Source organism: Arachis hypogaea, chromosome 9 (genome assembly GCF_003086295.3).
Source record: "Arachis hypogaea cultivar Tifrunner chromosome 9, arahy.Tifrunner.gnm2.J5K5, whole genome shotgun sequence".
In the NCBI taxonomy this organism is placed as follows: Eukaryota; Viridiplantae; Streptophyta; class Magnoliopsida; order Fabales; family Fabaceae; genus Arachis; species Arachis hypogaea.
In genome coordinates, this window is record NC_092044.1 from 92,156,703 (window position 1) to 92,181,975 (window position 25,273).

At 33.0% G+C, this 25,273-nt stretch overlaps 2 protein-coding genes across 3 annotated transcripts; both read left to right on the forward strand.

Moving 5' to 3' along the window:
* The first annotated feature begins 6,859 nt into the window (after nucleotides 1-6,859).
* LOC112711222 (casein kinase 1-like protein 10) lies at nucleotides 6,860-11,945 on the forward strand. Its single transcript, XM_025763832.3, has 14 exons — nucleotides 6,860-7,796; nucleotides 7,946-7,986; nucleotides 8,745-8,814; nucleotides 8,939-9,087; nucleotides 9,176-9,271; nucleotides 9,765-9,835; nucleotides 9,933-9,994; nucleotides 10,108-10,171; nucleotides 10,251-10,335; nucleotides 10,538-10,664; nucleotides 10,749-10,822; nucleotides 10,950-11,010; nucleotides 11,146-11,261; nucleotides 11,379-11,945. The coding sequence occupies exons 1-14, from the start codon at nucleotides 7,721-7,723 to the stop codon at nucleotides 11,655-11,657; spliced, it is 1,371 nt and encodes a 456-aa protein (XP_025619617.1). The 5' UTR covers nucleotides 6,860-7,720; the 3' UTR covers nucleotides 11,658-11,945.
* A 657-nt stretch (nucleotides 11,946-12,602) lies between these two features.
* On the forward strand, nucleotides 12,603-20,260 carry LOC112711223 (serine/threonine protein phosphatase 2A regulatory subunit B''beta). Of its 2 annotated transcripts, none has more exons than XM_025763833.3 (13): nucleotides 12,603-13,442; nucleotides 15,227-15,469; nucleotides 15,586-15,691; nucleotides 15,814-15,913; nucleotides 16,178-16,283; nucleotides 16,396-16,486; nucleotides 16,573-16,714; nucleotides 17,597-17,744; nucleotides 18,027-18,136; nucleotides 18,769-18,925; nucleotides 19,002-19,130; nucleotides 19,224-19,374; nucleotides 19,951-20,260. In XM_025763833.3, the coding sequence occupies exons 1-12, from the start codon at nucleotides 13,293-13,295 to the stop codon at nucleotides 19,362-19,364; spliced, it is 1,623 nt and encodes a 540-aa protein (XP_025619618.1). In that variant the 5' UTR covers nucleotides 12,603-13,292; the 3' UTR covers nucleotides 19,365-19,374; nucleotides 19,951-20,260. The 2 variants fall into 2 exon arrangements, with proteins under 2 accessions (XP_025619618.1, XP_025619619.1); XM_025763834.3 differs by having other exon boundaries at nucleotides 19,005-19,130.
* Nucleotides 20,261-25,273: the final 5,013 nt, after the last annotated feature.

The window sequence follows — 25,273 nt, forward strand, 5'->3', positions numbered from 1 at the left end:
TATTGTATTTTGTGATTTGAATTAGTGAAATCCAGCTCATATTTATTCTTGAAATATTTATTTACTTTTTCACCAAGTAGGTAGAATCATTTTAGCATGTAGTTGCATTCACATTCATAGGTTGCATTGCATGAGTCTTGCCTTTCCCTACTCATTTATTTAGTCTCCTTGAGTTTAGCATGAGGACATGCTAATGTTTAAGTGTGGGGAGGTTGATAAACCACTATTTTATGGTTTATATTATGTTTTATTGAGTGGTTTTATCAAGCTTTTCACCCACTTATTCATATGATTTGCATGAATTTACAATTCCTTCCTAAAAATATCCTATAATTAATAACTTGCTTCCTAAGGACCTTTTTGTTGTATATTTTTATCTTCCTTCGTACCATTCGATGCCGTGATCTGTATGTTAAGTGTTTCAAGCTTCATAGGGCAGAAATGGCGTAAGAAATGAAGAAGAAGCATGCAAAAATGGAAGGAACACAAGGAATCGAGGAGATGACCAGCGAGAAGTCACGCGGTCACATGGCTCATGCGACCGCGCGAAATTGAAGGAATTACCGTGACGCGCTCGCGTGCCTGACGCGACCACACGGATTGGAAGCTGCACGAACGACGCGAAAGCGTGGACGACGCGCACGCGTGGTACGAGAAATGCTGAGTGACGCGAACGCGTGGACGACGCGAACGCGTGACGAGCGCGATCTGCAGAATTACAGAAGTTGCTGGCATAGATTCCGAGCCGCATTTCAACCCAGTTTTCGGCCCAAAAACACATATTAAAGTCCGGGAACATGCAGAGACTCAGGACATCAATTCAGATCAGATCATAATTCACTTTTCATAGTTTTAGATGTAGTTTTTAGAGAGAGAGGTTCTCTTCTCTCTCTTAGGATTAGGATTAGAATTAGGATTTTTAGAAATTAGGGTTTATTATTATTTCAACTTAGAATCTCTTCTGAGTTCCAGGTTTATTATTCCTTTTATTTATTTTTCCAATTTAATTTATGAACTCTTTCATGTTAAATTTGAATTTATGTTTAAACATAATTTGATTGCCTTCTTCAATTTATGTTATTGATGCTTTTAATTTAATTTAGATTTTCCCTTTTGGCTTTGGTTGAGTCCTTGGAGACACTTGAGTTATCAAACTCATTGTTGATTGAAAATTGAAATTCTTCAAGAATTAACTCGAGTTCCAATAACTCTAGTCTTTCCCAAGGAAAGACTAGGACCTGAGGAATCAAAATTAATTCATTCACTTAACTTACCTTCATAGTTAGAGGTTAACCAAGTGGGATTAAAATCCAATTCTCATCACAATTGATAAAGATAACTAGGATAGGACTTCCAGTTCTTATACCTTGCCAAGAGCTTTACTATTTATTATTTTAATGACTTGTTATTTTACATTACTTATTCAACCCTTTTAAAAATCCCAAAATATACCTTTGCATAACCAATAATAAGAACACCTCCCTGCAATTCCTTGAGAAGACGACCCGAGGTTTAAATATTTCGGTTATCAATTCCAAAGGGGTTTGTTAATTGTGACAACCAAAACTTTTGTAAGAAAGGTTGATTGCTTGGTTTATAAACTATACTTGCAACGAGAATTTATTATAACTTCTAAACCATCAATCTTCCGTTCTTCAATAATAAAACTTAATAAATTCTAACTAAAAATAACTAGAAAATAAGCAGAAAATGGATACAAGATACTCATGCATCACCATCCTAAAAAACTATCTTAGAAAAAGTAAGTCCAGCATAAAACTTAAACAATTGATTATATTTAGAGATAGGCAACCTACTTGGAATACGAATACACAGAATACAGAAGAAGTGAACTCCAATTGATCTCAGAGAAATAGCACCGTCCTAATAAAACAGATAACTTGTTAAATTCATAAGATGAAACTAATTCAATAAACTAATCAAAGTCTTCCAACAGCTCGAACACTCTTAATTTCACCCTACTTAACCTACCTTAACTTAATTTAATTTCTATTTACATTAAATTAACATAAGAAATCATAATCACAAACTTTATTACACTAATTTAATCAATAATTTGATAAAATACCTAACAAAATCCTAAACTCACAAAAAAATCTAAAAAAAATAAAAAATTATACCAAAATTATCTTTGATGGTGACTGCAGGATGGTGGAGGTGTGGTGGTGATAGGAGGTGGAAGTGATAGTAACAACGTGACCACTGTTACACCCTTTCACCCTAAGTCTTACCTCTAGCCGTAAAACAAATGCAACAAAGTGCCACGACAGTTATAAAATTCATACAATAATATATATAGAAAGAAGTAATAATACTAGAAGCCTGGTATAAAGAACAGGAGTTCAAAGATGCAGAAAATAGAGATACAAAAGTGCGAAGCGTTCACACATGATAACTAAATGCGTAGGCATAAGAGATAAACAGAATACATAACGTAAACAATACACACACACGCGCGCGCGCGCACACACACACACACACACACACACACACAAGAGGACTAGTCACAACCTGCGGAGTTTAGGCCGGTTAGCCAAAATAGAAAATACAGTAGGGTATTGATGTTCAAAATAGCTGACATCCTATCTCTCAAATTTTAAGTACAAAAGCCTCTAAGGCAACAAAATACTCATTTTCGAGATATTACAAAAATAAATCAAAAAAGGAAGCTGGATCATCCTCTGCTCTGTCACCATCCGCAAACTCACTGAGGTGAGTTGCGACTTGCATATGAAAGACAACAACAGCATATGGTATGAGAACCGGAGATTCTCAGTATGATAACAATGCCTAATAGATAAGATATAAGGTTCTGAGAAGCCAAAGGGAATCCTAGAACTTCACATCGATACAAGTATTCAAGCTTAAAGAAATATATAATAAAACCATAAACAGGGTAATCTAACTTAAGGGATTTCTACTTTAACGGTCACCGCTATCCCAAAACCTTTGCCAACCTACCCCGTGCGATCTCATCGCCACCACCTACCAATCTTCCTCAATGCCAGTAAAACACATTTAATGCAAACAAGTAAAACACAAGTAATATACATATATAGTTGGTAAATCAATTAGCATCATATTAATCAATTAGGCATAACTCAAGTAATCAAAGCAAGCAAGCATGTAGAAGATGCATATGATGAATGCCTATCCCATTTGGTTCATGATATCACTTGTCGGTTCAAATTTGCCTACCCAACACATCCTTCCCTAGGATATAGTGCCCAGCTCACTGTGTGCAATCATGGGATATAGTGCCTGGCTCACTTTTATGCGCAACCCTGGGATATAGTGCTCGACTTACTCTCTCCACCCTGGGATATAGTGCGCGACTCACTCTTATGCGCTCCCTGGGATATAGTGCCTATCTCACTCTCCACCGTGGGATATAGTACCTGACTCACTCTTATGGCAAGAAAGATTATGCGAGCGGGATACTACCTCAGCCCTGACATCTGAACGTAGATGGGAGTCTACCACCACAGCCCCTACACCGATGTCGCTACCTCGACAAGCAAAATTAAACCACCATCCTCGCCAGGCGTATAGCGACTTACCAATCAACGCATACCATACTATCATCATTTAGTGATAACTGCTCATACTCAATAAGTTCATCAACCTCAGACTTCCATCAGTTGCCATTATCTTTCTCATCTCAATTTATTCTTAACTCTCAAGTTCTCAGCATCCTAGGGAGATAATGCCCTACTCACTATCAAGTTCTCATCTCATCTTAATCATCCTCAATTCTTGAGTTCTTTCAAGTTCACAAACCATGTATGTAAGATATTGCTCAATTTCCTTCATTTCTTAGTTCCCCATCAATAAAATACCCCACAAATCAACTTACACTAATCTCATCCACAAGACTTCCAAAACCTAATCACCGACTCTAAGCTCATCATCTAAAATACTTATTTCATCCACCCAATATGCTCTCACTCATCCCAAAGCCTAATCATTAGCTAATGGATCTTAAACAATGATTAAAGAAGTTTAGAAGACTAGAGGAGTGCTTAAAAATACAAAAATTATATTTTTTTTAGCAAAACAGAGTCATGTGTTCGTAGGACAGTCCCGCGTATGCATGGGTATCATTTTGACAAAGTCGAATACGCGTGCATTGTCCGTGTACGCGAAAGTTTCGAAACAGCAAAGGGTTGTCGCATACGCATGCCAGGGTCGTGTACGCATCAGTGTTTGGCCGAGGCCAATGCTCGCGTGGCATGCCCTATTCCGCATACTCATACCACCCAATTTTTAGAAAATGCTATTTTGCTGCAGAATTCAGTTTTTCATACCAAACTTCAAATATGCATAACTTTTTGTTAAAAGTAACTTTTTGTTAAAAGTTGTTCTCATTGAAGGAGACTTGAAATGTTGAAGAATCGACAGAAAGTGGTCGGAAGTAGAATAAACAAAGAAAGATTTGAATTCCTTAACAAAAATTTTACGAAGGAAGAAGTCTTTCAAGTCCTCCCGCAAATGCACCCGAAAAAAACCCTAGACCTAGATAGAATGGCGGCGTTTTTTTACCAAAAAATATGGCCAATAGTAGGTGAAGATGTAACTAGAACAGTTTTAATGATCTTAAACGAATGGTCTGACCCAAAGCCTCCTAAACCATACTCAAATATATATGATTCCCAAAGTAACAAGGCAAAACACACAAAAGAATATATATCGATATCACCTTACAATGTGATTTACAAGATCGCAACAAATATAATAGCGAACCGACTTAAGTACATCCTCCCACAGATTATAGGAGAATTTTAGAGTGCTTTTGTCTCGGGAAGATTGATCATGGACAATGGTCTTGTCGCTTTTGACATTTTTCAATACATGAAGAAGAAGACCGGAGGAAACAAGGGGTACGTGGGAATGAAGAATGATATGAAAAATGCATACTACTGTGTGGAGTGGAACTTTTTGAGTGAAGTATTGACTTCGATGGGATATCCACTTAGATGGGTCCAAACAATTGGGAAATATGTGAGGTTGATATCCTTCTCGATTCTTCTAAATGGAAATCAAGCCAAAGTTTTCAACCCTCAAGAGGATTGAGGTAAGGAGATCATCTCTCGCAATATTTATTCATTTTGTGTGCGAAAGCCCTATCGAGTTTGCTCAAAAAAGCACAAAACAACAAGCAAATTTAAGGAATAAGAATTGCGAGGGACAACCTAGAGAACAATCATCTTTTTTCTGCTGATGATAGCATTTTGTTCACAAGAGCATCAGACCAATCCATTGTAGTGATAAAAAATGATCTTACATCCTATCAAAACGTTTCCGGACAACGAATTAAGTTATTCTTTTCATGTCAATAAGGAAAGTGAGAAACTAATTTAGGTTGGTCACATAGTTAGTCCACTCGTCTGCTTAAGTAAATGTTCAGAGTTTAAATCCTATCTTATATATGCAGTAATCCATTAGCTAGCGGTAAACCTCTTAAATAGAGATCAAATTCGCGGCGAATAAAAAAGAAGAAAACTATTTAACGTTTTGACTTCAATTTAAGTTTTTTTTAAACTATTTAACATTTTGACTTCAATTTAACTTTTTTAACTTTAGGCCTTGTTATACTTATTAGCTTCAATTTTTTATTTTACTTTAATGATATTCCATCATTCCCCGTATTTTGTCCACATCTTCCAGTATAAATTGAGTTGATCTCTATTATTGACTCTTCTATTTTCATAAATTTCACATCAATTATCCAAACATATAAACTGCTACAATGAATCGCGAATTCTTGCAAAAAAAAAATAATAAATAAATAACGGTATGTAATCCACTACAAATTAAACTGAATTTTTGTCAAAAACAACTGCATAATCCACTACAAGTTAAAGCAGATTAGTGATTTTATCGTAACGATTTTCACTTCATTATATATGTAAAATACTAAAACACTACAACTCGTAGCATGTTTTTATAGAAAATAAAATGTACTCAAATGTAAAAAAATCTAAATTATTGTAATTGTCTAATTTTAAAAAGTAATTAATTTAATAATATAATTTGAGTTTAATTTTGATGCATTAATAATATAAAGCGTTTTATATAGTTGTGTAATCACAATAATTTTTTTTAGATGGTTATTCACGCGGTTAATATAAAAAATAGTTATTTTTTTAATATAACATTATGTGATTGAATACACGAATAAAATGGTTTTACACTAATAGTGTATCCAACTTAAATTCTAAAATATCCACAAAATAATATAATTATTTTAAGTTCTTAGAAAATTACATTTGATTTAATATAAAATAAGAGTTTGAAATACCTAAAACAAATTTATCATAATTTTATAAAGAGAAAAAAATATTATTTTGTGAAATGTTATATTTTAAAATATAAACAAAAATATTTTGAAATAAAACCAAATAAACTATTGGCAATACAAGCCAAAACGAAAATTCATACCTGATTTGAATTCAACACTATTGGTTAAGGAAAAGGATATTTCTCACACTAACCAATTATATGAAAAGCTTATTACCATTACTATTGCCTCCATGGCTCCCTATGGGAATCTAGTAATTTCTTTTACCTATAATTATACTTATATAAATCAAATATTTATAGGCTAAGATAGATATGTTTTATATTTTAGTAGGATGAATGACATAAATTATAATTACGTATTCTTCTGGTGAGTTAAATCCTAAATTACACATTCTAAAAGCACCACAAAGGATTACGAATAAAGTTTTCTTTAATTTAAGCATCGAATAAGTAATAACATAAAGAATTAGACGTAATTAGCATTATCCTGTTTTGAAAAAAAATATTTACATAAAAAAGAAAAAGGAAAAAATGAGAAACGAGAGCATATCATATCACTTCAGGACACAGGTTTTGGACAGTCATCCAAATTTCTTCCTGTTTTGCACCTCTCACATTCACACCACAGACAGACCACACCATTTCCTCTCTCTCCTCCAACCCACGCTCTTTTTTCTCTTCTTTTTCTTTTCCTTTCCTTTCTTTCCCGGAATCTCGAAAAATTTCCCGAGAAAATTCACCTCCGCCTCATCAGGTGGGATAGATCCGAAAACCGGATGCATAATCCAACAATAACTCATCTCTCGCCGAGATCATCGTAGTCATTAGATTTCTTTTCCTCCTTCTTCTTCTTCCTATACAGTTTCCCCATTTTTGCACAGTACTTCACTCTTGTTCAGCAAAAAAAATTTAGTTAATCCGCTAAAGGATACTCCGATTTTCCTCACATCCTTTTCGATTTCTAGCTACTTTATCTGAATAAGAAATAAAAAAAGGGGTTTTTCTTTGAGTGAGCCCATAATCGCAATTGTAGCTTTCGATTCTACTAAGCTGCCTTGAGATTTCTAGTTCTTGATCTTATTTTTAACTGATCAATTTTTTCTTAATTTGTTTATTTTTTCCGTCTCTTTGTTGTTGATGATGATTTTTGAGGTATTGAGGATTAGCAAGGCCTGAATTTTTGAGTTGTTCGATACAGTTTTTGGATCGCTGTGTTAATCTTAATAGAATCTCTTTGGATCTGAGGGTTTTCGGGAAATAAAGGTGGATCGTTGATGAGACTCTCGGAGTAGGGCAAAATTTTTTATTTTTTATTTTTAAATCGGTTAATGTGTGTGGTCAAGTAGTTTTGTAATTAAGGAAGGTTGAACATATTGAGTTTGTGATCTTTGTGATCATGGATCACGTTATCGGTGGAAAATTCAAGCTTGGGAGAAAGATTGGAAGTGGGTCATTTGGAGAGCTCTACTTGGGTATGCTTTTTTATTTTTATTTTTTATCATTTATAAAGTCCTTTTTTTTTTCTTTTACCCTAGTAGAATTAGTTACAATGTTTGCTTCAGATGATTTGGACTTGACACTGCTTTTGGTTTCCTGGTGCTCTTCTTTTGTTTACTTCCAGGTGTTAATGTGCAAAGTGGAGAGGAAGTTGCTGTCAAGCTGGTGGGTGCAATTATTAGCTTCTATTGGATCCTTTTTATGTTAAATGTTTGGTATCCTATTATGTATTTATGTTTTTCTGTCATATTACATCGGTTGATTTTGTTGTTGTGATTGGTATATTGTTAGTTTAGACTCATTACGCATGTTTATAGGTTTATAGCTATGATTTTATATACTGGTTGGGCAGGTAGGATATCTACTTAAACTCGGACATGCTTCTAGTACTCTTATATTAGGGAGAAGTTACTCTTTAGAAGTAACGGATTTTTAAGATAACTGTGGAGTTGAAAATTTCGGTGATGAAAAATTGAAAGATATCGGGTGGATTCCAATCCAAATCTGTATTTTCTTATGTGATCATTAGACTGCATGTTTATAGCTTCTCACTGGAGTATAAGGTAGACTTTTCCCTTGTATAGTCTTGGGTTTGATTGCATGTGTCATTATTTGAAATATCTGTTTCAGACTTTAATATTAATGTACATTTGTTCCATTCTCCCTTCTTCCCTCAATTTTAGGTTAACCTTGTAAACATATTGGGTTGCTCTAAATACATTATGCATGTTTTGGCTTTGTATTTCTTTTTTAACTTTTATCTTTGCTAGTTGATTATTTTCTGTGGAGCATTACATAAGAAAGATATTTGGTTCTGTATTCAATCAACCTCAGTTATTTATTTATTAGGAAATTTGTTGCTGAGTTGTTTCAAAGTTCTGGTATTGTCACTAATTTTTCTTCTATCTTCATTGGTTTGTCAGGAATCTGTGAAGACCAAACATCCACAACTTCATTATGAGTCAAAATTGTATATGCTTCTTCAAGGCGGAAGTAAGTTTTCAATTTTTCTTTTCCTAATTTTTACTTTTTCAATTTTGATTTGCTGTAGGCAAGGCATGAAGTAAGTTAATAGTCTATGGGCCTGTCTGATTAGTGTGTTCATTCTATTCTGTAGCTGGTATACCCCATTTAAAATGGTTTGGAGTTGAGGGTGACTACAATGTCATGGTGATTGACCTTCTTGGACCAAGTCTGGAAGACTTATTTAACTATTGCAACAGGAAATTTTCGCTGAAAACAGTTCTGATGCTTGCAGATCAACTCGTAAGTATGACCATAATTTGAAGGGAATTAGACTTCTAATGGATAGCTACTGTATTTTAACACTTTCCCCTTCAATTTGGTTTACTAGCTAAACAGAGTTGAGTACATGCACTCCCGGGGTTTTCTGCACCGTGATATAAAACCCGACAACTTTTTAATGGGTTTGGGCCGCAAGGCAAATCAGGTAACTGGGGTATCCTGCTATTTGAACTTTAACCTTACCTGGTTGAGTGTTTATGCAAGCCGTACATCTCACTTGTAGTTTGAACTATTGTCATTAATAATTTACAAAGACTACCAGAATCTTGCTTTATCTCACATTTCTGAAGACATTGCCAATGCACGAATAATCCTTGAAATAATCTGTCAATTCTCACCCCAATCAGGTCCCCTGTGAGACACTTAATGGAAAAAAAAGTATGCTCGCAAGAGAAGCCAAAAACCGTCACTTCTCTTTGCACATGCAACACTGGTCACCTATTTGGCATCTGAAGTATTGAATACTGCATGAGTCCATCTTTTGTATGGATTGTTTCTTAAATGTCATTGTCAGATGTAGAAGATATGCATGCTAAGCTGGTTTTACTTTATGTTGCACTTAGTCAGACACTGATGTTTAATGTCAATAACTGATACAAAGGCATTTCTGAATTTTTTTTTTCCTTAATGCAATACAGGTTTACATAATTGATTATGGTCTTGCAAAAAAGTATCGTGATCTTCAAACCCATAAGCATATACCATACAGGTACTGAAATTGAGATTTTGTTTTGCCACATGCTGCAGTATGTTAACTTCGTTTCTTGTGCTTGAGTATATCGCCCATACCACCTTTTCTTTTCCAGGGAAAACAAAAACCTTACTGGAACTGCACGCTATGCAAGTGTTAATACTCATCTTGGAGTTGGTGAGTGAAATTATGTTTGGCTATTAATTAGTAAGGTTTCTACGAATTGTATGATTCAAAATGTATGTTAAGTAATTAATTTTAAACGTATATTTCTCTGATAATTCGTGCAGAACAAAGCAGAAGAGATGATCTAGAATCTCTTGGTTATGTGCTCATGTACTTCTTGAGAGGAAGGTTGATAGCAACCCTGGGATTCTTACTTCCATTACTGACTTTCTCATTGTATCTAATTAGTTTAGCAATTATTTTCCAGTCTTCCTTGGCAAGGCTTGAAAGCTGGGACTAAAAAGCAGAAGTATGACAAGATAAGTGAAAAGAAGATGCTTACTCCAATAGAGGTACTGTTATTGCAAGCGACTTTTCTGAAAACCTCTGAATATTATGATTACTGGTTTTCTGCTAATTTTATTTGTTCACCCAACAATGGTGTGTCACATCATATTTTCTTTTCTTAAATAAGTTCAACTATCGAGTAATAAGTTAATTATTCTTTCAATTTTAGCTGTTGCAAATAACTTATTTTATGGGTTTATGAGACAGGTCTTGTGCAAATCACACCCACTGGAATTCACATCCTACTTTCACTACTGCCGGTCATTGCGTTTTGAAGATAAGCCTGATTATTCATATCTCAAGAGACTCTTCCGTGACCTATTCATACGAGAAGGTTGGCTAGTATACATGAGTTTCACTGCTTCTCAGCGAAAAATTCCTTTGAGTCTTTGAAAGTAAATTTGAAATGTTGCTACAGGTTATCAATTTGACTATGTATTTGACTGGACTATATTGAAGTATCCACAAATTGGATCCAGTTCTAGAGCTCGAGTGAGTACTTCTTTCGGTAGTTATGATTTTCGTCTATGATGTAACAAGAAATGTTCCATTGCATTTTCAGTTGAAGTTAAGAATCCTCTTAATTACGATTAATTATATTAGCTGAAATTTTCTACAGCTAACCGGGAAGCCAGTCGGAAACCCAGGACTGTCAGGAGATAGATTAGATCGACCTTCAGGTATCCTTCTTTTACAGCAAGATTATTGTCACCATGAATAAATGTGTTCAAATTGTTATATGTTTAAAGTTTAATTATACTATATGTAGATGGAAAATCTTTCATCGGATAGTGATTATTGTATTTATAACTTAGGTGGGCCAGAGATTCGGGAAAGATTATCAGGTGCCGTTGAGGCATTTGCAAGAAGGAATGGCTCTGGACTAAATCTGCATAGGTCTTCAGATGATTTGCCATCTTCCAAAGATGTGGTTAGTACTTGTTTCAGTATCTTTTCTTTTGGATTTGTTGCTATAATCAAATTTGGTACTTATGAATCATGAGTCAACTACTCAAACTTGTATTAATCTTTTGTTCTTTCTTTGCAGCAAGCTGATTCGGAGAGAACTCGTAGCTCTTCTCGCAATGGCAGTGCCTCAAAAAGGCCTGTTGTTTTGAGCAGCCGGCCTAGTTCTTCTGGTGAGCCTAGTGAGAACCGTTCAAGTAGGCTGCTTGCAAGCAGCAGCCGTCTATCTACAACTCAGAGGATTCAACCAGGTCTGGAGTCCAAAACGTCATTCACCCGTGCATCCGGGACAAGGGGAGGCCGTGATGACACACTCAGGAGCTTTGAACTCCTGTCAATTGGTACGGGAAAAAGGAAATGAAGAACTGTGTGGTCAGAAGACTACTTGCGCCAAAGGGCATCAGTTCCATTCATGAAACTTCTGAGATATCGCACAATTGTTGATTACTATGTATATTTCCATCTTTATATTGGGTCCATTCAAAGGCTATAGAGCTAATTGGAATTACCTCATGAAGCTTTGGCAGACTTCTTCTATACCTCTTCAAATGTTCTTCCATGATTTATTTCCACATGGACCCATAAGAAGAGATACTATGTTACTCTAGGAATTTGTTTATATGCAAGAACTATATGGCTACTTGATAAATACATTCTCTATATTTTTGTGCTGAGGAAAAAAGAAAAACGACATGCAAAAAATGCTATGCAATTTTGCATAATTCCATGCCTGTGGTTGGAAGCCGAATGATTATATTGTTTCGAAATGTTCTTGAAGCATGACATCATTGAAATCAATCTTTGAATTAATACTATAAATGTTGGCATTCAGGTTGTTACACATGGTGTGGTACTTTATGACCTGAGTTTTTTTTTATGTTGTAGATTTGTTTGAAATTTTTTAAAGTTTAATTTGGTTAATGTTGTAAGGAAAATGGAATAAATACACGTCACGTTGATAAATTGACAAATAAATTTGGTTGATTGATAAACTTTGATAACATTTATTTATAAAACTTTTCTATTTATACTAGTATTAAGTAAATTATGTTTAATTTTTTAAAAAAATAATTTCTTATTTTCTAACCTCCTAATCAAATTAAACGAATCTTAATTATATTGGTTTTGGATTTGCAGAAGCAAGACAAAAATACTGAAAACCAAAATAAACGTATCCAATTAAATTTAAACAGTATTGGTTTATATTTAAACCCAATATATGAAAACAAATTCCTTTTACGTCCTATAATTGCCGCTGTTTTACATCTTTTTCCCCCTTAAAAGAAATTCAAAACGATTCCTTTGAAAAATCCAATTCAATATTCAATTATCAATTTCTTAGTCTTCGCAATCGAAACACACTTTTTCTAACACTCGCAGTTTCAGTTGGTAACAGTGCGTCTACGGCACACAGTAAAGCACACTCTTAAATACAAAACTCAAAAAAACTCTTCGATTCAATCACTGCGATTTCCACCACCACCATTAATCTCTCTATTTCTTTTCTCAAACCTCAAACCCAAACCCCCCCCAAACTTAAAAAAAAAAAAAGAAAAAGATAGGCTATTCCTTTTTCACAATTTCCTCTTTCCTCTATTTCGTTGTCCTCATCTTCACACTCGAATTTTCTCGCCCCTTCCGAAAAATTTTCCTCTCTGATTCTCAGCAACCCTCCTTTCTCTCTTTCCCTTTCTGAATTTCCTATTCTGTGCTGTTATTGGTTTCTTCGAGTGTTCAGACCAAGCGACGCTGAATAAAGTTTCCTTTTCGGTGTTCCTCTAATCTTGTAGCTCATGGCTGCTAGCCATGGTTGTTTTCGATGGGAAGTTGCAAACTTAGCAACTTGGTTTTGCTAACCCTGCTGTTAGAACAAGAGCTCGGGGGAGAAATTAGAGTGATTGCTGAAGAAAGTGAGGTTTAGGGTTTTTAGGTGTGTGATTGAAATTAGGGTTGTTGTGGTGTGCATGAGAAGTGGAATTGGGTTCGGGTTTATGATATGGATGTGAAGGAAACTGGGGAGTTGGTGTCTTTGGACCCAGAGATGTTGCAGCTTCAGGAGGTTTCTTCTTTTGCACTGAAATCGAATCCTGGTGTTGCTGAGGAGCTATTCTCACAGTGGCTTTCGCTTCCTGATACTTGCCGCCTGGTACATGCTACATAGTTGATTTCAAATATTGAACAAATGATTTTTCTATGAATGAATGAATGATTTTGGAAATTCACTTGACTGATGATAATGGAAGTGGAGTAAAGAGAGCTAAGTAAAATTTCATACTTTGACAAGTTAAAATTGTTTTTATATTGTTTCATGAGGGTTTTAGGTAGCAAAATTTGAGCTTAATGTGGCCTGAAATGTTTAGTTTTGGAAGGGGAAAAAACAGAGAATTGTGAAGTAAGAAATAAAACTTCTACAAAAGCACACTATCCTATATAAGTAAGAAAAATCTGAAGATGAAAGAGAAAGAAAATTCCTTTATGTGATAGTTACATTTGAACCTCAATCTGTACAAGATTTATCAATTCTACCTGATCATTTGAGTCCGGCTATATGATTCTAACACCATTCATATTCATCTATCGTTCTGTATGTTCTCTTTGTGAATAACTTGCTACTCTTCATTTGAGCTTTCATGTGAAACTCTCAGTTTATAGGCACTTACCACAGTTGTCTGATATCAGTTGTTCTGTTGAAATTGAGTTGTTCACTTGTACTGCCTAGTTCCACCATTCTATTTGTCGTAGTTTCATAATAAATGATATTGTACATATCCGCGGTTTATGCTGTCTGATCCAACAATAGAGAAGCTGGTCTCCATTTCACTGTTTTGAAAAATAGAGCTCTGGCTATTGTTCTGAGCTAGAGGGGTTGAAAGTGATGCACTTCTCTAAAGTAATAATTGAGGTGGTGTCCTTTATGTAATATTTAATAATATAATATTATAGTATCTCAAATAGAAACTACTTAAACATCCATGAAGAGCACTTATAGGAGCCCTTGTAAGGAAAGTGGATTGGATGGATGATAGTCAAATATGTCGGGGTTAAGGGCGACCTAGAAAACAGAGTCAAGTAGGTCGGGGTTAAGGGCGACCTAGAAAACAAACAGAGATTAAACTATCAAAAAGAGAGTTAGGATTTAATAGTTTATATGTAAACTTGGCTTAGGTTAAAAACACTAAGGTGTTATTTAGTCCATATAAACGACCTGACATAGTGGGACAAAGTTTAGTTGTTGATAGTTGATACAAGTAATTTCAAATTGATTCTTATCTTGTCTCTCTTATGGCTTGGCTGCGTTTTCGTTATGTTTACCTGCTTCCTTAGTCAGATATTATACTTTCAGTTTCTTATGCAATATGCATGTGGTGGACATGGTTTGATACTTCCGTGGCTGAATTTTGAGCTGTCATTTTATATAATGAAGGCTATATGAGAAGTTGAACCACTTGGTAGAAGAAAAAGGGCATTCTATTCAAGATGCATTAATTACCTTTTTGCTATGAGTTTCTGTTGGCCTCCATGCTCTTTGTTTTCTTTTCTTGTTAATAAAATTTATTCTTTTGTTATGTTTTAAATGGAACAAGCTGTCTCTTGAATTTTATAAATTTTGAAGCAAGGCTGTGGATTTTCAAACATGTAGTTTCTCTGTACTATTTCTTCTCTTGTTAAAAATATCTTTTCTTCCGTTAAAAAAAATTTAGATGCATTAAATAGTTGTCTTCGACCTTATTCTTCATAACAGAACAAGCTCTCTGTTGAATTGTATAAATTTAAGCTAGGTTGTGGAGTACTTCTGTACTAGGACTATAGAGGATTAGAGGATTACTTCTTTTTGCTTTAGTTTAGCTTTTTTCTGTGCCATGTTAACTTTTGCAAGATAGTCATGTTTATTTTATTCTGTCCTTTTTAATCAATAAATTGTGAACACAGGTCAAGTCATTGATAGATGATGCAAAGGCAGGAGCTTTGTCATGTGCACTTGAGAACTCACCAACCGCAAATGCTCTGGCAGGCAATTCAGTACCTTCGTTGTTTCCAGCTGGTACGACACCGCCGCTTTCACCACGAAGTTCAGCTGGTTCCCCACGTACTATGAAACAGAGAACTAGTCCTTCTTCATTAAGTTCTCCACTCAAAGTAGTCAGCGAGCCAGTACGGGAGATCATTCCACAGGTATTTCTTATTGTCTAAACGAATTCTTTATTTCTTTTTCTCTAAACTTTCCATCTTTGGAGTTATATATATCCCTTATTATACAATTATTAGCATTGTGTTGATTGTGCTTGCAGTTCTACTTCAAAAATGGTCGTCCTCCTCCGGATGACATGAAAGAGCATTTCCTATTTCAAATTGACAATCGATTTGTTGGTCATGTGGATGGTCTGCAGTTACATGGTAAGATATGCTATTAGTTCTTTATGCTGAATTGAGAGATTCTTCCATTTACATGGAAAATAAAAAGGAAATGAAAAAAATAGGTCTTCAACTTTTGTTATTAATCTGTCTTCAATTTGCAGAATTTAAGTCTATTACGAAAGAGATTTGCAAACTTCCGTCATTCTTCTCTGCTGCTCTCTTCAGAAAGATTGATGTCAATTATGCTGGAGCAGTAACAAGGTACCAAACTTCTTGTTGGATCATTCCATTTATGATCTATGGGATTACGCTATCAGATGAAGCATTCTGAATTTTTCCCCTGAAATGTGTACACATTTATACCTTTATTTCTTAATGGATGACAAGAAAAATAGAGCTATTACTCATTTGCAGACAGTTTTAGCTGTTGATGAAAGTTTACATTCTATAGCAATTGCCCATTTTTTCTATCCTTTGGTGTTCTTACCTGATGAATTTGTACTGCTTTTTTAACATGTATTCAAGGGAACAATTTATTGACTATTGGGTTCGAGGCAATATGTTGGCTATGGATTTAGCTACACAAATATATACCATACTGAAGCAACCTTACCGGACATACCTAGTGCAGGTTTTCTTTGCTTTTATCATACCCTTGCTCCCATGTTTTTTGGTTGCTTGTTATTGTTGACACGAGTTAAATGTTATGCATTAGCGTAGTCTTGATATTTACTTTTTTGTAGGATGATTTCAAACCTGTCTTGAGGGAGTTATTGTCCACTCATCCTGGGTTGGAGTTTTTGCAAAGCACACCTGAATTTCAGGAAAGATATGGTACAATGTTATTTTAGATATTTCTTATTTTATATTACCCAAATCTCGGGCTGTTTCTCACTACGACATGTGTTGTGCTTAAACAGCTGAGACTGTGATACATAGAATATTTTACTACATGAATAGATCGGGCAATGGCCGACTTACACTACGGGAGTTGAAACGTGGGAACCTCATTGATGCCATGCTGCATGTTGATGAGGAAGAGGATATAAACAAAGTTCTGAGGTAAAAGCCATTATAGCTGAAATGATAATATCTGAAAATTTTTTCATTTAGAATTATATCCTTGTATTCCTTGAAAATTCTGTCTATTGTTTGGTAGCATTGATTCCTATTTAATGTTCCCTTTCCAAGCGGTGGTGATGTAACTCTGCCATTCTTGTATTGTTTTATATGCCCTTGTACTGTGGAAATAAAAGAAAATCTCCATTTCATTTTTGAACGATATTTTGTTCGAGAGAAAGGATCAATTAAAATGTGGAGTATGATAATTCCTCTAAAACAGAAAAAGATAAAGTCAAGCGAATTGATATAACTATAAATGTAGTCTAGCTGCCTGATTTCTGCATATCCAATAGAGCAACTTCCTGGAAGCAGCTCTGAGTCTTCTCAAAAATTAAATAACTGAAGTTTGGAACTGAGGCTACAGGTTGAACAAATAATACAAGTCATCATCATCCCAATTTAGCTTTTAATCTTCCAGAATGTACTGCCTAAGTTGTGGCCATTAACTTTGGGTTTCAACATTTATTTGCAAACTCATTAACAAGCAAAGCAGCCAAGTGACTGAGAAAACAGCTCTATCCCATAGACCATACCAATTCTGGGTGCTAAGAAACACCCTTAACAATCCAAATAACTTACTTTTGATCCATAACTGTTGTGCTTTGGTATATGTAACTTTGAGGCATATGAACCTGAATTACAGTGAATTAATTTCATTTGATTTTAGTTATTTTTATGTGGAGGACAACACCAACAGAGCCATATCCCACTAGATGGGATTGGCTATATGGATCAGACAATGAAACAATGTTGTTTTGCTCTGTCATGGAATTAAATGTTTCGTTGTTTATTTATATGCTTCATTCTGTTATGAAATTTCAGGTACTTCTCATATGAGCATTTTTATGTCATTTACTGCAAATTTTGGGAGCTCGACACAGATCATGACTTTTTCATTGATAGAGAGAACCTTATTAAATATGGGAACCATTCTCTTACATATCGGATTGTTGATAGAATATTTTCTCAGGTTTGTTTGGTATTTTACATTGGTGTCAAGGTGCCAAGTTCAGTTTTACTGTTTACAGTACTTTAGAACAAGAAATTTGTTTTGTTTTGAAATTCTTTTAAGTCGTGTGAAGTTAGAAGTTCATTCAAATTTTGGATGGGTTGGTTTGATATTATTCTCAATTTAAAGGTATTATAAACATGCATTTTTTATTTGCTCAATTATTGAATTGTAATCCTTTTTCTTTTATGGGTCCAAACATGAAAATGCATCTTAACTTTTTCTTTTCTCACGCTTAAACAGGTTCCACGGAAATTTACCAGCAAAGTTGAAGGGAAGATGAACTATGAAGATTTTGTCTATTTCATACTTGCAGAGGAAGATAAGTCGTCTGAACCTAGTCTAGAATACTGGTATAATTCTTATCCTCATCAAATTCTCGGTATCTTTTTGGTCGTAGTAAAACATATTCTTTCTTGTATTTTATATATGATAACTAGTAGTCTTGGATGATAAATGAAAGCAATTTATTTTCTTTTACCATTTGGTTTGTCTTAAAAGTTATCTAAGGGTAATTTATGGAAGAACTTGATGCTGGTCTCCTTGGGTCTGAAATTGCCCATTTGCTGTTGCGTGTGAACATTTTTGATACTGTCATAAGCTCAACGTTCTATAGATACCCATTTGCTGTTGTGTGTGAACATTTTTGATAGAGTCATAAGCTCAACATACTGTTTTTCCAAAATATAGGTACTATTGGTTCTTTGTTAAATTGCATCACGACTGAGAATGCTCTTTCTAATTGCAGTTGTTCAATGTCAATGTTACTAACTTACAGTTCTTGAAATGTACCGACATGTGCAATTTTGTAGCATTGTTTACCACTCAAAATTGAACTTGAATATTGACTGGCTTAGTTGCATTAAGATAATCTCATTATCAAAATTTCACTTGGTGGGATTGTTTTATTTGTCTTCTTTCCTCCTCACCATTAAATAAAAAATTTTAATGTGTTTATGCTTGTTTTATCTTTTTATCCTTGTAGGTTCAGATGCATTGATTTGGATGGGAATGGAGTGCTGACACCAAACGAAATGCTGTTCTTTTATGAGGAGCAGTTGCATCGGATGGAGTGCATGGCCCAAGAGCCAGTGCTTTTTGAAGATATATTATGTCAGATTGTTGATATGATTGGACCAGAGGTCTCTCCTTTTTTGTCTCTTAAATTATAGTTGTTTCTGTTTCTAAGGGCAAGTGGTAATCTTCCTATGTTTTTAGCAGAATGAGGGATTTATTACATTGCGAGATGTTAAAGGCAGCAAACTTTCTGGCAACGTTTTCAATATTCTTTTCAATCTGAACAAATTCATTGCTTTTGAGACCCGTGATCCGTTTCTTATACGTCAGGTAGACACAAGTTTTAGATCCTATTTTGCTCTCAATGAACAGTTTTCGTGAAGTTTTAGGAATATTCTAATTCCATGTATGTTCTAACTTCAGGAGCGTGAGGATCCAAGTATGACAGAGTGGGATCGTTTTGCGCATAGAGAATATATTAGGCTTTCTATGGAAGAAGACGGCGAAGATATGTCGAATGCCAGTGGGGATGTGTGGGAAGAATCTCTAGAGGCTCCATTCTGAGATTAATTAGGTATGTTGAATATTGCTATGCATTAATTCAGTTAACTTAGCGATGATATTGTCTTAGGTAGATTTGTTATGTGATTTGGACAATAATGAACACAAGATTTTTGGATTGCTTAGATACACTTGATTTTTCCTCGTTTCTCCATGTCTTGTTCTATGTTTTGTTATACAAAATTTCTGCTTACATTTTAGTAACTTGAATTCATCTTTTATACTCTGGAATTCATGGCTTGGGAGCATAAAAATTGGGTGTAAATTTTGATTGAGTTTATCAATGATAATTTTCACGCTACTTTTTAAAAACTTCCCAGCCAGTTTAAGGATATGATTAGGGTAAACCTGGGGTATAAATTTTTGTGGTTGAGTTGTATGTATATTTTTGCACATGAAATTTATCCTTATAAATTTTTATCCTCCAATCACATTTAGGGGGTAATGAAACATATCATAAATATTATTTACTACTACTGGAGAATTAGTAGAGTTTATGGGCTATATTTTAGGGTGTTGGAAATTAGGAATAAACTTGACAATCTTTTGCAATTGGTTTTAGAATTAACTGGGATAGCTTGACTTACAGGTGAATCAAGGGCAAGGTATATGGATTGTTGTACTTCTAAGTATTTGGCAACTCTTAACACCCTCACAGTATGCAAGCAACAAAGATTTGAAGAGGCCTTATTAGTGGTACATGTCCCTCAATTAGAGGTTACCTCAAGTCTGTTTTGTAAGAAACTTAGAGTAGCATGTGCACATTTATTCTTGTTCATATACATATTTCTTAGAATTATCCGTATCATTAAATTTCTGTAAAGAAACAAAAATATGGAGACCCTCGGTCTCTATTTTTTTTTAAAATCCCTTCGTCTTAGGATTTTTCATTGTTTAAATGTCTATTTTGTTCTTCAATTTTGTTACTTACATTGCTTCAAACTTACGACTGTCTTATTTTTTCTTCTTTTTTCTGATTTACATAGTGGGGAGAAAAATGTCATAGCGTCCGTTGCTTAAAGAATTATGTTTCTCATTTCCCCCCTTTTTTTATTATTTTAAATATATCTATTCAAAAAAAGCCTCTCTATTTTAAGGATTATTAATTACAATATAATATTCTCTGGTGAGAATCTATCACTGCAATAATAATAATATCATAGAACACCAAAAGTATACTCAAATTTTAACACAAAAGGTTAAATTGCTTCTGCCTATAGCCTCCAAACTGTAGATGCACTGCAAAAGGTCACTGTCTTTAACAGTGTAAATTATGCCAAGTCATTTGTTTTAAGTTTTAACTGCAATCATAAAAATGATTACTGCCTATAAGAGCATATTGTATAGAAAAATTTTTACATGTTCCATTTGCTTTAATGAAACAGTACTGGTATAGCAAGTATGGTTCGGTTGGATGTAACAGGTTTGTCCTTGGAATTTGTCCAAAAGGATAGAAAGGAAAGTTGTCAAGACAGCCACGTTGAGCTTGGATGAATGCATGGAGAAGTCACTAAAGTCGAGTTTCGCAAAGTAGGCCACATACGGCGTGAAACAGTTGGACTAGAACTAAATACTAATCATGAATGGGCCTTGCGAAATTTGAACAAAACCACTGATAGGTGCAATAAAGTCCCATTAGGTTGTGGCCGAGTTTATTTTGGTCACAATGAATGAATCCTCACTTAGTCACTTTATGTAGTCAATTTGGCATTTCTAATGGAATTAATAATTTATATTATAAACAAATAACAATAGTAAATAAAGTAGATATTAATTCAAAAATAATAGTGAAAATTATATAAAGCCAAACAAAAATAATAAAGTTTCATAAAAAATATGTATTAATAAAAATGATTAAAAAAATTATATGAATAATGAGTACTTAAAGTTTCATTACAAAAATACAATAATATGCATTAGAGAACATTAAAAAGAACTCTAAGCAAAAACATTTATAGTATAAACAAGAAAAATAAATAAAAAATTGATAAAAAAATCAAAACTCAAAAAATAATAAAACAAAAATGATAGTAAAAAAATATTTTTTTTGTAAAGCACAGCCATAGAAAAAATACAAGAATTCTTATTATTGTTCCTGGTATCTTTTATTATAAATGATATTGAATGATATGTTAGCAGAATAAAATAACTTTTTTCAATTAGTTCCCAATCTAACAATTAAACAGAAATGCAAAAACTATAATTTGTTGCTTTTGAATTAAAATGCTTTTAAAGAAAAAAATTTTCAATTTGGTTACAAAAATATTTATCATTCAACACTCAAATTCAGTCTCATTTAATATGTTGCTAATTAAATATTTCACATGTATTTTCATATGCAACAAAACTATTACCACCAAGATCATTAATTTTTTAAGCTCATTAATTTTTTTAAACTCACTGTCATTTTTGCTTTCATTCTCATTGAAACTAACGTTCAGTTTTCTTCAACATTCAACTTACAATAACATAGCAATTCCAATAAAGCTTAATTATTATGCGTGTCACTACAATTACCACTACGCAAATCATTTATTTTTAGCCATCATTAATAAAAGGACTTAATAATAACTTAAAAAAAATTACTTTTTAATTATAACCTACAACCATTGTGTTACCCTTTTATTTTGTCAACGTATATTACTCTATTTTCCCTTGTTCCATATTTTTTTTACCTTCATACTGGCTTTAGCCCACACAGCCCAACGAAAATATGGGCCCACAATTTTCATCGACTAATAGTCTACAGCATTACTAAATCACACGTATGCACCATTTGAATATTATATTATAAATCTCAACGACTCTGCACACTTACATAACAATAAGGCAATAAGCGTATAATTGATTAGTGTCTCTGGACACTAAAAATATGAACATAGTGACGCATATTCATCGTTTATTTGTTAAAACCATTTTGGGTAGAAAATTTATTTCAATTTTTATTTATGGTTTATCTGTTATAAATAACTTTACATCAGTTTTTGTCTTATAAATAATAAATAAGAATTTAAAATATTTCTCTCTTTTTCATTAAAAAGAATTAATTTTAATCCTTATTGTAATCCCATTTAATTAATTAATTAAAATACTTAAAATTAATATAATTATTATTTTTTATAATAATATTATTTAAATTTATAATTTAAAATAATTCAATATTATAAAATATTAAAATAGATAACTTAAATTTAATTAGTATTTTAAATTTTACAAATAAAAATAAATAATCAAACCAAAAATTATTTTATAATATTTTAAAATTAAATTTATTTTTTATGTAAATAAATTTAATTAATTATGATTCAATATAACAATATAAATAATATTTGATATTGAGTTAATATAATTATTTATATTAATTATGATTTAATATAATTAATTATTAAATTATTAATATAAATAATTAATTAAATAGATATATATCTAATATGTTTTTAATTTTTTTATTAATTTACCATATGGCATGATTTTATTGGCTGCTACAAGTCCCTCTTTAAAAGAATTCTCAGTCTTGATTTACGTGAAGAGTCTCCCTTTTCTCTTTGTTCTAACGGTAATTGGGTTCCTATATGTCAGAGTGGGGACTCTATTTTCCAGCATTAGAGTTGTTCTAAGACACAATTTTCTTATGGATATAGTGGTATATAAATATACACAAAATAAACATTTTTAGTGTCTCTTTTTTGAGTTGAGATATTAAGACACAATTTATAAGACACAAAATTTTATATTTTTATTCCTTCTTTTTTTTTTAAATTATAGTTATATCTCTAATTAATCTAACCCTTTTTCCCTCTTATTATCTTCTCTAATATGTGTTTCTAACCTCAAAATTCTTCTACCTCCATGTCCCTTCCTCCATCTTCCTTTTTCTACGGCCGTGTCCCTCTTCCACATCACCGCCATAGCCATTGCCTCTCATCTCCTTCTTTGTTTTTCTCTTCGCATTGCCACACCTATCACTCTACTTCTCCCTCCATTGTTGTGTCCCTCCACACTGCTACCGTGGGCCGCCACCGCTGACGCCCCTTCTTTCTTCTTCCTCTTACTCTTCTCTCTTTCTCTCTTCACACAGTCGCACCCATCACCACCATTGGTCATCATCTTCGGTTAAATTTATTCGTCTACACTCATCAAGTGTTGCTCAAATTTGTTTGTTTTCACTATTACTTGATTTAATTTCATTAAGAAAGGCAAAAAAAAACTAAAAAAGTTCAAAATAGTGGTTAACCATTCTTGAGACCTGTCTGTCTCACTTTCATTCTCTTTTTTATTTATTTCAACCTGTTTCAATTTTTTTAATGAAAAAATTGAATTGTTGAGCTAATGAATAAATGAAAGTTGAAGATAGTATTTTACAATAAAGTTAAAAAATTACAGGTGACAGTGGTGGTGGTAGAAATTAAAACTATGATGGTGGCAGTGTTAGTGATAGATAATGGTAGAGAACTAATAAGAATAAAATAGACATTTGAATTAAATTGTTATGTTTTGCATACTATTGCCAAACACGCTAAAAAATTTATGTCTATTTATATTTATATTTTTTGGTATAGTTATATTTGTGTCCATATATTTTAAAGATAATAAAAAAATCGAGCTTAAAGTATAATGATATATGTAAAAACTTTTCAATAATTACTGAAGGATATAAATGATTCTAAAAAGACTGAAACACCAGACCTGATTTACCTCTGTCAAGAATGAGAAGCCCAAACTCATCAATCCAACGGAGGAGACAAAGAAATTGTAAAAAATTAAGTCGGTTTAACTTATCATAAAAATTAGCTTAAATTTGTTGTGATGCGAGAATAGTTCAATAACAATTCTTAATTTTAGTTTTGTTCTAATATTATATAAGAAATTAAGTAGATCTAACTTATTCCAAATCTAATTCAAGAGATAAAAGTTTTTTCGCATTTATAAAGACTATTATATTTTTAATTTTAGATAATGTAAGACTTAATAGAAATTGTCCAAACAAATATAGGCACAAAAAACTCCACCATCAAGTAGGAGTGTTTAAATTTAAACCGATCTAAATTAAACCCTTCATCCAATTCAATCCAAACCGAAAACCGATTAAAATCATACTAATTTAGATTTGATTGGTTTTTATTTTTTGCAAACTCCTGAATCGAATTGGATTTCGGATCTACTTTTCACAATTGATCCAATACAATCCAAACCGCACAATGTGTTATAATATTATTATTTTATTATTATGTTTACAATTATACTTATAACATATTCAATTTGTTATATATTTTTATATTTTTATATATTATTATTATTTAATAAATGTTTTATGTTCAAAATGTGATTTATTTATTTATTTTAACTAACTTATAATTTTATTTCTATTATTATGATATCGTTGATTTTTTAACATATTGTTAAGACTTGTTATGTTATTATTAGTTATTTAAAATTTGATGTTGAGACTTGTTATATATATTTAATTTTTTTAATTTATAAAACCGCAAATCCATTTCAATCCAAATCGCTCGAAATTGGATCGGATCGGATTGGAATTTTTTAAAAAATCATCCAATTCAAATCGCACTATAAGTAAATATAGTGTTCGAATCAAATGAATTTTTGACTTAAAACCGATTCAAACCGCATCACAAACACTTCTACTATCAAATGCCTCGCTCGAACTGTAAGCTGGAAAGTTGTGTGTAAAAATTCTATTTTTATTACCTCTTACTTTGTAATATAGAAACCTATTAACCTTGTACTTAAGCAGAAACAACACTACTAGAAGATAAACGATATATAATTAAGATTTAAGACCACTAATTAAAATTTACTGAAATACTATTGTATCGGTATACTTAAAAGCTTTTCGTATTATTTTCTGCTGATGAATTAATTCATTGCTCTTCTTTTTCTTTCGAGCTACA

Coding starts and splice junctions, on each gene's coding strand:
- LOC112711222 (XM_025763832.3), top strand. CDS start 7,721: ATGGATCACGTTATCGGTGGAAAATTCAAGCTTGGGAGAAAGATTGGA. Junction 7,987..8,744: donor AGGAAGTTGCTGTCAAGCTG/GTGGGTGCAATT, acceptor TTGGTTTGTCAG/GAATCTGTGAAGACCAAACA. Junction 10,172..10,250: donor ATGTACTTCTTGAGAGGAAG/GTTGATAGCAAC, acceptor ATTATTTTCCAG/TCTTCCTTGGCAAGGCTTGA.
- LOC112711223 (XM_025763833.3), top strand. CDS start 13,293: ATGGATGTGAAGGAAACTGGGGAGTTGGTGTCTTTGGACCCAGAGATG. Junction 16,284..16,395: donor ACCGGACATACCTAGTGCAG/GTTTTCTTTGCT, acceptor ACTTTTTTGTAG/GATGATTTCAAACCTGTCTT. Junction 18,137..18,768: donor GAACCTAGTCTAGAATACTG/GTATAATTCTTA, acceptor TTATCCTTGTAG/GTTCAGATGCATTGATTTGG.